General features: G+C 46.1%; 1 protein-coding gene across 1 annotated transcript; it reads left to right on the top strand.

Moving 5' to 3' along the window:
* Nucleotides 1-10,788: 10,788 nt before the first annotated feature.
* On the top strand, nt 10,789-15,477 carry LOC109777864 (U-box domain-containing protein 70-like). Its single transcript, XM_020336420.4, has 8 exons — nt 10,789-11,190; nt 11,969-12,054; nt 12,417-12,640; nt 12,711-12,777; nt 13,082-13,201; nt 13,448-13,930; nt 14,089-14,835; nt 15,001-15,477. Exons 1-8 carry the CDS (start codon nt 11,028-11,030, stop codon nt 15,193-15,195), a joined length of 2,085 nt encoding a protein of 694 aa, XP_020192009.1. The 5' UTR covers nt 10,789-11,027; the 3' UTR covers nt 15,196-15,477.
* The last annotated feature ends 1,288 nt before the right edge of the window (nt 15,478-16,765 follow it).

The raw sequence follows: 16,765 nt of genomic DNA, 5'->3' as shown, positions 1-16,765 counted from the left end.
GCCGAAATCCACTTTTTTCGGCCTAAAATCAAAACACAGAGCATGAGTGGGCTGCTCTTAAACTGATAACATAAATTTACAATCTCAGATAAATCTGAGTTCTAGATTCCTCACAAAATACAAATTCAGATTCTAAAACTGAAGCTTCACTTAAGGCTCTTGCTGCTCAGCTACTGCCTGCTGCCTCCTTCAGCGGTTTACAAAATCAGTTTCCAAAACTGAAACTTCACTTCAGTCTCTGTCTGGCTCCTGCTGCATGCCTCCTCCAGGCTCGAGCGTTGCCCTGCAGGCCGGGCTATGTGTTGGCCGCCCTTCATTTGCGGCTGCTCCCTTGGCGTCTCCCGCAGCGGCCGCGCGCGAGCTCGACAACATGGTGCAGCCATGCGGTGGTGGCAGCTCTCCTCTTGTGGTGACGCGGACGGCCGCGGCGGCCACACTCCCGCGCTGGTGCGGCGACGGCAGCGGCGGTCCCCCAATCACCCGCAGTGGAGCTACCAGGGCTATGGCAATGTCGAGCGAAAGGCCACGGGGGGTGCGTTTGGTTCCTCGGCAAAATCGGTTATAGCCTCGCTAGGCAAGGACTAGCGTTTGGTACCGCTAAGAAAACCTGGCTTTTAGGGGCCAGCTAGCCTCGCTAGGCCAGGAAAACCTCGCCCATCGTGGAGAGCCGAATCGGCTCGCTCTCAACGGCAAGCAAGCATGCACAAAAAAAGGTCCACGTTGGCCCGCACGTACACGCACGTAACTGCCAGCAAAACTGATGCATCCAAATGCGTAGCTTACGGCAAGGCTGGCAAAGCTGAGCTAGGCTAGCTCTCCTGGGCTAGCTTAAGCATAGCCCACCCAGCAATGCAACCAAACGTTCCCAGCTAGCCGAATGGACGGGTGTTTGTTCTTTTTTCTCTCTCGAACTGGGCCGCATCTCTTTCTCTTCTGGGCTGATGATGATGGCTGTGCGCTGCTTCTCGGCCCAGTTTCTCTGGTTTCCACCTGCTGCCCGTCGGATTGTAGTACGTCAGAGGATCTCCGCCGGTAGCTCCCAACTCCGAGCAGATCTCGCATCTTTCCTTGGATTCGTGTCTGTGTCGAACTCGGAGACGGATCTCCCCTGCCCGCCTATATATATATATCCCCGTGAGCTCTCTCTGTCCTCCTCATCATCCCCAGTCGACTCGTCCGATCTGCAGATCGCCGCAATCTTTGTTCGTCCCCGCCTCCAACCCAGCAAATGGAGCCACGGCGCGGCGTACCTCGCGACGATCCGGAAACCGCTCGCAGGAAAATGATGGAGGAGTACGAGGCCGGACTCGCCGGGCTTCTGGACCTCCAGGCGCGCGAGCGCGAGATGCGCGAGCTCGTCCCCGCGGCGAGCAGCGCGGTCGCGCTCCTGGCCACCCCGAGGGCGGACGAGACGAGGGAGCGCTACTGCCATGTCTGCCACGACGACTTCGAGGAGGGGGACAGGTACTGCTTTATCTGTCAGTAGTGCAGATCAGCAATGTTTGTGATCTCTCAGAAGCCCGGCTGATTGTGATTATATGCTGCTTTATTTTGTCCCGCCGATGTTCCCAGATTTATGTTGCTCGCCTGATTGTGATTGTCATCAGCAACTGCACTTTCTTAAACCATTGCGCTGCTCTGTCTTGTGATCGTTGCATTACACATATAAGTTGGTTTTGCAGCCTATATAATGTTACAGCATTTAGGAAGTTCCTTTCTACATAGACATTGTACTCCAGAAGTTAGGGGTCTTTGTTTGGATTGGATCAATCAATTTATCGCAGGTATTGCTTGCAATGAAAAGTTAAAGTTCTGAGTACAAGGTTCATTGCTCAATACTACTACCTCCGTCCCATAATATAAGAGCGTTTTTGACACTATATTATGAGACGGAGCTTATATACGGGACGGATGGAGTATATCACAACAGTTTTGCTAAAGCACATCTAGATGTGCTATAAGTATTGCACATCTAGGTCCTATGTCATTGATCTTATGTTGAGATTCGTGTAGATATTTTCTTTTTCTTTTTCTCTTTCTCTCTATGCTTAATTCACTCACTTAGATGTGCAATAACTAGAGCACATCTAGATGTGCCCTAGACACACCCATATCACAAATTTTAGGTGCTTGTTAGTTAGTATCTCGGAATTGAAGAATATGTGCAGCTAGCCAGTTTATGTTCTAACCCTATGCAATTAAACATATCACATTTGTACTTGAGCTAGTCAAATCATCTTATCTTGGAAGTGTTAGACCAGAGCATCTAGTCATCTCTTTGATTTTTACTATGCTACTATCTCTTATTGATTTTGGGAAATTTGTATGTAGAGCTCAGCTTCGGTACAACCCCCTTCACTTCACTAAACGTATAAAGGGCAATATGGACCTTCGGCACGGAAAATACACAGGAGCTCTTGGGTGCTCCACACCGCTATACGAAAATTAATCATAAAAAATACCAAAAAAATAAAAAATAAAATCTGAATTTTGGGGTTACCAAATTTGGGTCCCCGATCTACTCCCGTGTGAAATTTCATGAAAAAAATACCAAGAAACGTATCCATGGCGAAGAAAATACTGCCCGAACAAAAATCCATCCAAACAGTGTTTTTCTATACATAAGAATGTTTTATCTTTTATGCCACGAATACGTTTCCTGGTATTTTTTCATGAAATTTCACACGGGGTAGATCAAGAACCCAGGTTTGATATCCCAAAATTCCAGATTTTTTTTAATTTCTCGGTATTTTTTAACGAAATGTTTGTACGGGGGTACGGAGCACCTGAGAGCTCCAAATCCTCGTCCCCTTCGGCACATCATACCCACTTTCGTCGTATGTATATAGTGGGTCTCCCGCCGGAACGTATACGACGTACATGACCATTAGTTTTCTTTTTCTTTTTTAACCTTCAAAAAAATAGGCGACTCAAGTGGGGTTCCACACCATCTAACCAACTAGGAAAGCAAGCTTGCTATGATGAGTTACTTTGTTTTTTATAGTTTTCTTCGGTTTTATTCATTTTATAATTTTTATTTTTGTCTTGTCTTTTCCATTTGCATAAGCTATGTTTAAAATCGTGAACCTTTTCAAATTCATGAACATTTTTTAAAAATCCATGACCATTTTCTTAAATTCAAACTTCTTTCAAATCCGTGATTTTTTTCAAATCTCTGAATTTTTTTCAAACTCATAAACTTTTATTCAAATCGATTAAATTTTTCCAATTTTGCAAACTTTTTCAAATACATGGGCTTTTTGAACTTTTGGATTATGAGCAGGTTACATGCAACATCCTCGATCGGTTGTGACGTGTAATTCTTTTTTTCCTTTTTCTTTTTTTTTGTCTTAAGTTGGTTCAATTCGATCCTCTTCAATCCTCTCGGCACTCTCTGAAAAACTCCACCGCAGTTTCATCCTCGATCTTATTGACACTCTCTAAAAACCTTCACCAATGTACGATCCTATAAGAAGGCTTCATCGCCTGCTTCCTCCCACCAGCACCGCCTACTTCCTCCTCCCGCATCATATGCGTGAGGTGCAAAACGTAGCGCGTGCACCATTGCCCACCAGTGGCACCTGCACCCCGCTCTCGCCAGTGTTGTCGTGGGCTCCCCATCCTCCTCACCACGACGTTCATCGGTCGGGAGAGCTGGTGCTTGGCGAGCCCGGGCGCTATCATGGCTGCGCTGCACGTGGCGTTGGGCAGCGAACTTGTTGAGATGTCTGTGGAGGGAGCACAGTGCTGATGTCGGCTCACCAACAATCATGGGCTTCCGCACCGTCATCTGCAAGATGGAGGATGATGACTCCTTGTCGATCGAACACGCCAAGACCCATTGTCGTTTGCACGGGAATACATGCGCACGTGCAAGCGTACAACAAGCTGCTGGATTGATTCACATGCGGAGCCTCTTGGAGGGAGTACTAAATTTGTTTTTCAACTAGAACAATACTCGTGCGTTGCAACGGGATATAAATATTCTAGTACGTTAGCTCGTACCTGTCAATAATAATGTGATTGTGTAAATAAATGTTCATCAAATTTTGTCCATGAATTACCTTGTATTTTGATTAGAAGTTTGATAAGTAAATTTGTATTTTGATTAGAAGTTTGGTAAGTAAATTAAAATGGAATTGGTTCAGAAGGTAAGCAAATTAAGGTGATTGATTATCATATACATGAAAGATCGAACGAATGGATGGTGGGAAGAAAGGTGAAATGGAAACCTTACGGTTTTTTAAGTAGTAGAGATTTTGGAAGGGGTCGTGGCCCTCTTTGGCCTTCAAGAGACTCGTCTAGTTGTGTGCGGCTGTCAAGTTGTTTTTCGAAACAGGTAATATGCCTGAGGCTATTAATAAGGCAGTGCTTGTCTTGATCCCAAAAATTAAAGAACCTCAAGATCTTACCCAGTACAGACCGATCTCCTTGTGCAATGTGTTGTACAAAATTGTATCTAAGGTAATGGCTCCCAGGTTGAGACCAATACTGGATGAAATCATCTCTGAAGAACAAAGTGCTTTTGTACCGGGTCTTCTTATTTCGGATAATGCTCTAACAGGCTATGAGTGTATACACTATTTGAAAAGGAAGAAAGGGAAAGCAGGGGCTTGTGCTATCAAGCTTGATATGGCAAAGGCGTATGATAGGGTAGAGTGGTCCTGTCTCCGAGCAGTTCGGTTAAAACTTGGTTTCACAGATCAGTGGGTTGAAAGGGTGATGGCTTGCGTGGAGACATTATCCTTCTCTATTCGTGTGAATGGGGTGTTCTCGGACTCTTCCAATCCCTCGAAAGGTATATGCCAAGGCGACCCAATATCACCTTACTTGTTTCTCCTATATGCAGAAGGTTTAACTTGTTTGCTCAAGTCATATGGATCTGCTCATTTACGGAAAGGAATCAGAGTTGGTATCCATGCCCCTTGGGTCTCTCACTTGCTTTTTGCGGACGACTGTCTAGTCTTTACTCAGGCAACAAGTGAAGGTGCAACCAGACTTAAAGAGATTTTAGAAACATACAGAGAAGGTTCAGGACAGATGGTGAATAAAGCTAAGTCGGCTATATTTTTAGTGCAAATTGCACGGATGAGATGAAGGAAGCAACTCATGATAGCTCAGGGATTGAAGTAGAAGCGTTGATTGAAAACTATCTTGGGTTGCCCACAGCTATTGGGCGCTCATCAGAGAGTCAATTTGAGCACATTTTCACGCAGATCAAGAAGCTGGTTAATGGGTGGACTCCAAAACTGATGAGTAGTGCAGCACGAGAAGTTCTAATCAAGTCCATATGCCAAGCTATCCCTACATATTCAATGGGATGTTTTAGACTTTCCAAAAAGACCTGCAAAAATATCACAAGTATTGTTGCAAGATTCTGGTGGGGAGGTGATGAAAAGAAAAAGAAAATGCATTGGAAAAAGTGGCAGGACATAGCTATCCCAAAATGTGAGGGGGGAATAGGCTTCAGAGATTTTGGCCTCTTTAATCAAACCATGCTAGCTAAACAAGGGTGGAGGCTTCTGACCAACCCTGAATCACTTTGTGCAAAGGTGCTTAAAGGCCGATACTATCATGATTTAGATTTCTTGGCAGCTACAAAAAAGAGGAACTCCTCTCATACTTGGAGGGCAATACTACATGGGAGAGAATGCCTGAATCTAGGTCTGATTAAACGTGTTGGGGATGGTGCGAGTATTAACATCTCGGAGGACCCTTGGATTCCCTCCAATCATGGCTATCGTCCAATTATTCGGTTACCAGGGGCTGCATGCACCAAGGTGGAGGAGCTTATTGATCATGTGAATAATAGTTGGGATCTTGCTGCCTTGGAAGCAAACTTTGTTGCACCTGATGTGCATGCCATTGCTAAAACAACCATAGGGAATTGGGGTAAAGATTGTTGGGCCTGGGAGGTGGAGAGGAATGGTAACTTTTCAGTTCGGTCGGCGTATAAAATTCTGAGAACAAGCATGAGACATTCCTACGAACCGTCTTCGTCAGGAGCGGCAGGAAATGCCTTATGGAACAAACTATGGAAGATATCGGTACCACCAAGAGTCAGGAATTTTTGGTGGAGAGTTATAAGGGGTTTTGTCCCCTGTAATTCTGTCCTGCTTACCAAACATATAGAAAAGGCCCCATTCTACGACCTATGTGGCAAGGAGGAAACTATAACACCTGCCCTGTTCAAATGCACTTGGGCGAGACTCTTTTGGAAGGAGATGAAGACCATGACGCAGATTAAAATCCTAGTGTTACATCCGCATTCGTGGGCTTCAGATTTGATTGAAGGAAAGTTGGGATCAGACCAATTTGTATGCATAGTACTATGTGGCTGCTGGGCGGCATGGTCTGAAAGGAATGCTCGTACTCATGGTGAGAAGGGACGATCAGTTCAAGATTATGTTCGATGGGCTCTTGATAATGTTGTTGACCTTACAACAGCAGGGGAAACTACCCAACCTGTGGTGACCAGGGAGGAAGATCGCTGGCAAGCACCGGAACAAGGGACTCTGAAAATCGATGTGGATGCGGCTTTTCTTGAGCAGGCACGGTGTGGAAGTACAGGGCTGGTGGTCTGAGACTCAGAGGGCAACCTAATTAGAGCGCAGGCCTTGTGGTATCGTTTTGCATCAAGTGCCCAAACTATGGAGCTGTACGCTATCCGGGACAGGATTCAACTAGCCAGAGACATGGGTTACTCACGGATATGTGTTGAAAGTGATGCTCAGCAGGTGGTTAGGATGTGCAACTCCGAACTTTCAGAGAGAGCAGTGGATGCAGTTGTTTGCCATGAAATCAAAGAGCTTTTGGGAGGATTTATGTGATGTGATCTGGTGTTTGTACATAGGGAAGCCAACGAAGCGGCCCATCAGTGTGCAAAGCAAGCCACAAAAGAGAGGAGGAGATGTTTGCGGATAAATTATATGCCTCCTTTCTTAGCTTCCCTATGTTACTAGTCAGTCATCCCCTCATCGTGCGTGCTTCCGGTTGAGACTAGCCACAATGGGTAGTAACATAGACTAGTAACATGTCCATGTTACTATCTCTATAGTGGGGAGTAACATATGTGTGATAACATGGAGCACTTCATTTATTAGGCTATAGACACATCTTTCCTTGATATGTGTGATGTTACTCATACTAGTAGTAACTAGCTATGTTACCACTTTCATCTCTTTCTTCATCTATTGCATGCCACATCATCTATTTAACCTAGATATGTGTGATGTTACTACCTATGTTACTCCCATTATGGGTAGTCACGGTCGAGTGACACGTGATCTCGGTCCGGTTGCGAGCTGCAATCAGTTGTCTGCTCTGGCTAGCTACATGGTGTTGGGGATCGTAGCAGAATTTTAAAATTTTCTACGCATCACCAAGATCCATCTATGGAGTCTACTAGCAACAAGAGGGAAGGAGTGCATCTACATACCCTTGTAGATCGCGAGCGGAAGCGTTCTAGTGAACGGGGTTGATGGAGTCGTACTCGTCGTGATCCAAATCACCGATGACCAAGCGCCGAACGGACGGCACCTCCGCGTTCAACACACGTACGGAGCAGCGACGTCTCCTCCTTCTTGATCCAGCAAGGGGGAAGGAGAGGTTGATGGAGATCCACAGCACGACGGCGTGGTGGTGGAAGTAGCGGGGATCCCGGTAGGGCTTCGCCAAGCGCAAGCAGGAGGGAGAGGTGTTGCAGGGGGGAGAGTGAGGCGCCAGGGGCTGTGTTACTGCTGCCCTGCCTCCCCCCCCCCCCACTATTTATAGGGGTCCTGGGGGGGCGGCCACCCTGGAGATCCCATCTGAGGGGGGGCCGCGGCCAAGGGGGTGGCTTGCCCCCCAAGGCAAGTGGGCGCCCCCCACCCCTAGGGTTTCCAACCCTAGGCGCAGGGGGAGGCCCAAGGGGGGCGCCCCAGTCCACTAAGGGCTGGTTCCCTTCCCACTTCAGCCCATGGGGCCCTCCGGGATAGGTGGACCCCCGGGACCCTTCCGGTGGTCCCGGTACACTACCGATAACCCCCGAAACTTTCCCGGTGGCCTAAACTGGACTCCCTATATATAATTCTTCACCTCCGGACCATTCCGAAACTCCTCGTGACGTCCGGGATCTCATCCGGGACTCCGAACAACTTTCGGGTTTCCGCATACTAATATCTCTACAACCCTAGCGTCACCGAACCTTAAGTGTGTAGACCCTACGGGTTCGGGAGACATGCAGACATGACCGAGACGACTCTCCGATCAGTAACCAACAGCGGGATCTGGATACCCATGTTGGCTCCCACATGTTCCTCGATGATCTCATTGGATGAACCACGATGTCGAGGATTCAATCAATCCCGTATACAATTCCCTTTGTCAATCGGTATGTTACTTGCCCGAGATTCGATCGTCGGTATCCCAATACCTTGTTCAATCTCGTTACCGGCAAGTCTCTTTACTCGTACCGCAATGCATGATCCCGTGGCTAACTCCTTAGTCACATTGAGCTCATTATGATGATGCATTACCGAGTGGGCCCAGAGATACCTCTCCGTCACACGGAGTGACAAATCCCAGTCTCGATCCGTGCCAACTCAACAGACACTTTCGGAGATACCCGTAGTGCACCTTTATAGTCACCCAGTTACGTTGTGACGTTTGGTACACCCAAAGCAATCCTACGGTATCCGGGAGTTGCACGATCTCATGGTCTAAGGAAATGATACTTGACATTGGAAAAGCTCTAGCAAACGAACTACACGATCTTTTGTACTATGCTTAGGTTTGGGTCTTGTCCATCACATCATTCTCCTAATGATGTGATCCCGTTATCAATGACATCCAATGTCCATAGTCAGGAAACCATGACTATCTGTTGATCAACGAGCTAGTCAACTAGAGGCTTACTAGGGACACGTTGTGGTCTATGTATTCACACATGTATTACGATTTCCGGATAACACAATTATAGCATGAACAATAGACAATTATCATGAACAAGGAAATATAACAATAACCATTTATTATTGCCTCTAGGGCATATTTCCAACACATGGCGCATCCATTCATCCATCCATCCTCATCCCAATCCCTCCCGGTAAGCTGGAAGGAACATAAAGCATGCCCAACTGCCTACATGCTCGTATCAGTTTTCCTAGCCGGAACCACAATCCCTAGCCGCCGCTTGCCGATCCTCAACTGCAACCGCCGGTCGCCGGGCTGCCCGCCCAGCTCCGGCGCGCCTCCACTCGCCTCAGCCGCCACGCTGCCCGCCTAGCGCCGCCTCCTGTCGCGACTTCGGCGCGGCTTCCCGTCGCTGCTTCGGCGCTGCCTCCCGCCCAGCACCGCCACTCGAGGCAGGCAACTCCGGCGCTTCTCCCGCCTGACTCCGTAACTCCTCCCGTGATGCCTTGAAGTGATTTGTTTCATGGACAACAATCCTGAATCTTATGTATGTTTGTAAACCTTGCTACGTTTGTGTTGTTTTCAGAAAAATGGGCAGGCACCATGCTGTAATTTTCAGATAAATTTAGAAAATAATGTGCTCCTGCTATCATATTTGTTGTTGCTGTCAATTAGTGTGTGATGGATCAATTAGCTAGCTGGAGAAATGGAGTAGCGAGCAACAAGAAACGATATTATATAGAGTTCTGTTTGAATATTATTTAACTAAAGGATATATGATATATATTTCTTTCTATGTCAAAACTTTCCCTTAGCTTAGTTGGTTAGCAAGCGTGCCTGTCAAGGTTGTGGTCTTGGGTTTGAAACCCCTAGCTCCAACCCACAGTTCAAACAAAGAGAGGGTAGGGGTATTTTTGTCATCTATCTTCGGTCAACGTCCTTTGATATGACGGTAAGACTACCCACAGTGGGAGTAACATAGATGATAACATCACACTTAGAGAGGCATGCGGTAACATAGCTAGTTATAATAACATCACACATATCAAGAAAAGATGAGTCTACAACCTAATAAATAAAATGATGCATGACACAACACATATGTTACTACCCACAGTGGAGGTAGTAACATAGACTAGTACCATATGCATGTTACTACTCTAAGTTACTCCCCACTGTGACTAGTCTAACGGTGAAAATGACTTTTTTGAGCACGTGTCTAACGGAACAGTGGCATTATTGAGCCGTGAAACTTTTTAGTGGCAAAGCTGAGTAGTGTAGTACAACTGATGACAAAGCTGATAAAAACCCTAATAAGTAAAGATATGCACTATGAAAATTAGTACCATGATGCATCTAATGATATTAATTGGCACGGTGAATGTTGATATTCTTTTCATGTATAAACTTGATCAGACTTTAGGAAGTTTGATGCAAGCCAAATCCTATATGGTGAATAAGCACACACGTGCATGCATACATATATGGGATGCGTGTGATCAAGGATGGGGCGCAAACAAGAGCAAAGATAAATAAATCACGCAGCTAGTACTCACACCACGAGGTACGTATTAATTTGAGAAAATCCTGCGTAAACATGACACACACACGCGAGGTACGTATCATGCACTGGTACGAACTTGCTATGACGTACTACACGCCACCATATTTGTACATCCTACCCAAAGATAGGTTATCAGGATTTGAATGAACGAAAATGCATGGTGTGGGGCTCTGTCCACCGTGCGCGCGCCTGCGCCTTTCCGGGGCTGGGTCGATTTGAGGTGGAGGTAGAGTAGGAACCCGGAGCCGGAGGTGCATCAAGAAATAAATGTGTTGGGTGGCTAGCTGATGGCAGTTGGCGAGCCGAATTTAAATTTTACTGCTAGCGCCGCTGCTCTTCCCAGTCTAGCTGGTCACTCCCACTGGTTGGTCCTTGCTCTTGGAAGGGTGCCTCGGGAAGGCAAGATGCTCTAACTACGCTTTGCATGCACACGTCTTCGTCTTTGGACGCCGATCCACTGTACTGCTACTTGTACTGCTAGCACGACAGGAGCACCACCGTCCGGCCAGTAGAGGAGGAGGCACTTCCCCGACGCCGATCCTCTAGCCCAGTCCATCCTCGCCGCGGCGGCATGTTCAGCGTGCACTCGCCCCGACCCCTGAGGGGTTGCGGCGGCGCCGGCGAGGGGGCGGACAGTGGCAGGGAGCTCCGCCGCGAGAGCGCCAGGAGGAAGAGGGGGGAGCAGGAGCGGCTCGACGCCGAGGAGGCCGACTACCGCCGTTCCTGGGAGCAAGGTTCGTTCGGCCCCCTGTGTGTGTGTGTGTGTTTGAAAAAAAAAAAGAGAATGAAATCATATAGAATCGCGCACAAATCCTGCTAAATTATTCGGATCTGGAAGCAATTGACTCGATCGAAGGAATTTCTCTGTGGATTGTACCGAGTGTTGACGTTCTTGTGAATTTCAGGGTTTTCATAACTTGCAAAAAGAGATAAGTACTTCGTTCCATCCAACATATGTAGGCCCCTTTTAGAGTTGGGCGCAATTTTAAGGTTGCTGTTGGTAAAACACCAGTATATCCATTCACCATTTTGAAACACTTTTTCTGTTTCCTCTTAACTGCAATAAGTCAGTAAATACTAGAGTTATTATGGATCCAATTGTCGACGAAACTAGTTAGTAGGGGATTTTTGAACAACATGAGAAAATTTGCATTGGGAGTGTAGAAAGGCCTACATTTGGAATCAAATTGAGAAAACGCCTTAGACGGGAGGGAGTAGCAGTAGGTTAAAAATATATTATGTGAGCATTTCATGTTGTACACAGCACTTCTTGTGTCTGTATAGGAAATACCATAGGAGGACTATGGCTTATGACTTTGCAAAAACGTGCTATGCAACGGATGGACTTTGAAAACCACGCCGTGGATCGATAATACCGCTGGACACAGGCTGCTAGCAATCTATTTCCTTTCTTCAAGCATGATACATTCGCTTCCATTTAGTGGTGCATGCTGTTGTGATGTAGAATTGCAGCTTCTGGAATCTGAATGTACACCACTATGCATGTTGCAGGCAATGAACTCTTCTACAGCAGAAAATATCAGGAAGCAGCAGCTCACTATACTGAAGCTCTGAAAAAGAATCCGAATGAACCTGCAGTAAGAATTTTGGTTTACAGCGATTATACCTTACATAACATCTGAAGGAAACTTCAATGAGCTGTTTTAATATATGTTTTTTTTTTAAACTGGAGGGAACTTTTTTTTTGAAACTGGAATATATGTTATTATTCTGTCCCAACACTTCTCTCAGCTGTCATACTTCGTATAATACATTGGTTAAATTTGTTTCTCCATTCAAGTTAGATGGATCTCTGATTTTCTGTCACATAGCATATATTATCTATGGTCTGTCTTATTTGTTTTACATCGTCAGCTGTATGGCACCGTTTTATCTTGGCACCCTGATTACTGTAATACTTGCTATGATGATAGTACTACTTTTATGATTGGACATCCAGGTTCTCAGAAACAGAGCTCAGTGTCACATCTTTCTGGGAGCTCTGCCTGAAGGTCCGGAAGACGCAGAAAAATGTATTGAGCTGGATCCTACTTATCTGATGGGTTATGTGTGTAAAGCGAAGGTTCAAGCCCTGATGCAGAATTATGAAAGTGCTATGGCAACATACATAGAGGGTTTGAAGTGTGATCCAAACAGTACTATTGTAATTGATGGCTTTAAGAGGTAGCATTCCACTCCTCTGTTTGCTTTCTTGACATTATAACATGGATGACGTTTGTTTTTGTTGGACTAGATGTATGACATGCATTGAGAAGTCTAAAGACGGTGACGTTGGGCCTGAGGATTTAGAAGACATTTTGGTTAGTCTCTTCCATCATTATTTGTTTCTGTTTATTTTTTCCACACACATTTCTTGCATGCATGGTTCACTGTGGCGGTAATCCTTGTGCAACAGGCAACAAAGAAACTGTACTGAACACCTTCTAATTAGTAGTTAAACTTTAAAAGTACCACTTAGAAATCTTAAACCATACTTATGGTGTACATGAACCACAGCTCAATGAAAGCCTGCTAATTAGTAGTTAAACTTTACCCCTTCAAAACAATCTGGTTGAGTTTTATTACCCTAAGTCACTAATTATTTGCTCTCAATGATTCTAACAGAGAGATTGGCATTCAGACATTTATTTATCTAATGAACTTAAAAAGTACATGGAAGAAGTTGCAGTATTCAAGAAAGAAGCTTCTGATGAGCGCTTGAGGCGGATTGAATCTGAACAAACAGTAAGTTCATATCATGATGTCCTAAAAATTATAAATGATAAGCATTTATTTTTGAAAAAAGCTATCTTATCTAAACTGGAGGGTCACACTTGCAAATTAGCCCTACTGGATATGCATGCACTCTCTAGATTAAACCATTCTTACTACTACAACTTATCTGCTGGATGCTATTTATGTCAAATGAAAACATATTAATCAAGCCATCTATCACAGATAAATATGAATGTAAGTGTGTGAATTCTGCAGGCCAGGACATCAGAGGCAAATCAGGTGCAACGACAGAAAGATGCCAAGGAGCATCTTTCCAAAATACAACAAGAGTTGCAACAATTTAAAGCACGACAGGATGAGGTTGCTAATGAGCTACAGAAAGCTAATAAGCATAATGAACATGCTCAAAATCAGCTTTTGGAATCAAAAAAGTTCCATAGTGAGGAACTTCAGAAGGCCAATGAGCGGTATAATCAGCTTCAGTCCAAGCTTGACGTCTTGCTAAAGGAGTCCGAGACTGCACTCAAAGAGGTAGAAAAGTTACGCCGGAGAAGTACGGTGATGCCCTGCCAGTTTTCATTAGCTGAACTAGAACGTGCAACAGAAAATTTCAGTACTTCAATGAAGTTCAGAGAATGTGGGGTTGCCTCTGTGTACCGAGGTGTCCTTTGGAAGATGAAAGTTGCAATAAAAGTGCTGAGACACGATGGTCAAGGACGTTCACAGTTTGAACAAGAGGTAGTTCTACTGAACTTGCTCTGAAGTTTATTTTGCCTATGTTATGCTAGAAAAAGTTGGTGATGTCTTGCTTCTTTTTAGTCAAAACTGGAGCTTGAATAAATTAGTGTTTCCAAAACGACTAGTTGTAAATAATTTATTTTGGATTTATGTTGCAGGTTGCTATCCATAGTAGAGTGAGACACCCCAACCTTGTAATTCTTCTAGGAGCATGCAAAGAGTCATCGACGCTTGTCTACGAGTCCTTGCCAAATGGTAGCCTTGAAGATTTTCTTTCATGTGAGGGTAAGAGGCAAACTCTGACCTGGCAGATTCGCATCCGTATTATTGCAGAGATATGTTCAGCTTTGATCTTTCTGCACGAGAACAAACCTGACCCAATTGTTCATGGCGATCTTCAGCCTGCCAACATTCTCCTTGATGCTAACTTTGTCAGTAAGCTTAGTGATTTTGGCATTTCCCATCTGCCAATCCAGTCCAACAGCAAAAGCACCAAGCATCCCGTGGATGACACTACATACAAGGACCCAGAATGTCTTGCCACTCAGAAGATGACACCTCACTCTGATGCTTATTCTTTTGGAATGGTAGTCTTGCGTCTTTTAACTGGAAAGCCACCTGTCGGTATAAAGAAGATTGTGGAGGATGCGATGCAGCAAGGTGACCTTAACTCTATAGTTGATTCCTCGGCCGGTGACTGGCCTGTTGGGCATATCCAGCAGTTAGCAGACCTTGCTCTCATTTGCACTGAGCAAAGCAGCAGGTCTCGTCCTGTTCTTTCAGGCCAGCTCTGGACAGCGGTTGAGAACATGAGGGATGGTGCAATGTTATCTTCACCTTCATCTTCGAGTTCGGTGAAAGATGAAAGCATCATACCGTCACACTTCACTTGTGCTATATCTCATGTGAGTAGAAAGGAACTCTATGCTTTTTCCCTGTTCAGGAGCACATAAATAGATGACAACACTGAATGACTCGAATGTGTCTTTTGTTTCGTCTATTTCTAGGCACTCGTGTGATATTAGTAGCTCTCTTATCTTGTGACTAATCATCTGTTGTCAACATTTCAGGAAATCATGAAGGATCCTCACTTCGCAGAAGATGGATTCACCTATGAAGGTGATTTAATCCGGAAATGGCTTCAAAATAATAACAGATCGCCGATGACCAACAAACCACTTCAACACCGGAAGGTCATCCCCAATAACAGTCTCCGTTCTGCCATTCAGGAATGGCTCCAACAGCACAGCACGCTTCTGCAATAATCTTTCTGGCTGCAAGCTTTTGTTGCTACTGCCTCGAGTACCACCATGGCGTGTTGATGGGTGTTCCCTAAACCTTAAACCCTCGGCGATGCCTATGAAAAACTCTGCCAAGAAAACGAGCTAGCTATGCCATACCGGAAGTAGTGATCACTGGAGTAGCTTACATTCTTGTAATATTTTCTACTGTTAAATCTGACCAAGCTAAGTGTTTCTTAACATTTGGATCAACTCTGAACTATCCATTTCAATCCATACATGTGCCATGACATGTATGCACAGTCATCCCTAATGTGTGCTTAATTAATCAGTACGTGTACAGGGATTGCATGGAGTAGCTTAATGATTATAGTAGTATGTAGGCAAATATTAATGTAGATGTGTTAAGATTATGCAGGGGTTTAGTACTGCACTTATTACAGGTGCACATCAGGAGGTATGAAGCTTTGCACACATTGAAGCAGAATGGTTAGGCAGTGGTGCTCTCATCTGTAGAAATGCTTGCGGGTGTTTTCTTGCTTTTGGACACCCAGACTTTTGAGTTTCAAGTGGACTTGTTAATTGAAAAGATGATTTAAATCTTGAGAGCTACTGTAAATGATAGCCAGAGAAAACACGAAGGGAGAGGAAGTAGTGCATGTTTCGTACGTTGTTGTCTGGTAGTGAATCGACACAAACCTGTTGGCACAAGTTGTAAGGTTGGCGGTTGAGCATGGTACATGAGTTAGCTAGATCCTGGTCTAAGGATGCAAGTTGTATTCAACGATATCAACCGATTTGCATCCTAAATATCAGTTTTAAAATCTTTACGAAGGCCACAACTAACCGGTTAAATGGGGTGGCTGGCCATGCGGTACACCCCACTCAAAATTCCTTTATGCAAGGTCGTAACATACTGAATGTGAGAGACTGAAAAAGAGAGGGCTGATTGGAAGAAAAAAACACCGATAGGATAGAGATCCCGTGACACACCCCACGTGCACCACGGGAGAGCCAGCGCCGCCGCCGCCCCCGCCCCTAGGCTCCTCTCTGCCTCCTCCTCTCCCCGCTGCCGCCTGAGGGCGCAGCCGGGCGAAGTCTGTGCGGCGCTGGCGGCGGTGGGGCGTTTCCCCCTCTCCTGCAGGGTGTTTTGGGTGGCACGGGGCGGCTCGTCCTTGCGGGGGCGCTGGGCTGGCGCGGCCTCCGGCGGCGGAGGCGCGGGGCTCTGGCAGCGGCGTTGTAGGGAGGTGGTGGTGTGGATCTGCTTGCGGGGGCTGCACCGGTGCGGTGGTGTCCTGCACGGCAGATCCAGGCCGGCGGCAGTGGATGGTGGGTGTAGGACGGCGGGGATGGTTGGCCGTCGGTGGCGTTGGTCCTCGCGGCACAACATTCCCTTCCTGGGCCTGTTGTAGCTTCATCGGTCCGAGTTGGCTGGGGCGAGGGCTGCGCGGTGGCTAGTGTGCTTGTGGCGGCGGTGGCTCCTGGATTGGGATCTGGCGCAGATGGGCGGCGCGGGGGCGGGCCACAACTGCTGCAGGGCGGCTCGGGGCTGCCCCTCGGGGTCTCGGCGTGGATGTGGGCTACCACAACGTAG

This window comes from Aegilops tauschii, chromosome 7 (genome assembly GCF_002575655.3).
Source record: "Aegilops tauschii subsp. strangulata cultivar AL8/78 chromosome 7, Aet v6.0, whole genome shotgun sequence".
Classification (NCBI taxonomy): Eukaryota; Viridiplantae; Streptophyta; class Magnoliopsida; order Poales; family Poaceae; genus Aegilops; species Aegilops tauschii.
This window is presented reverse-complemented; position numbering and strand designations above follow the sequence as displayed.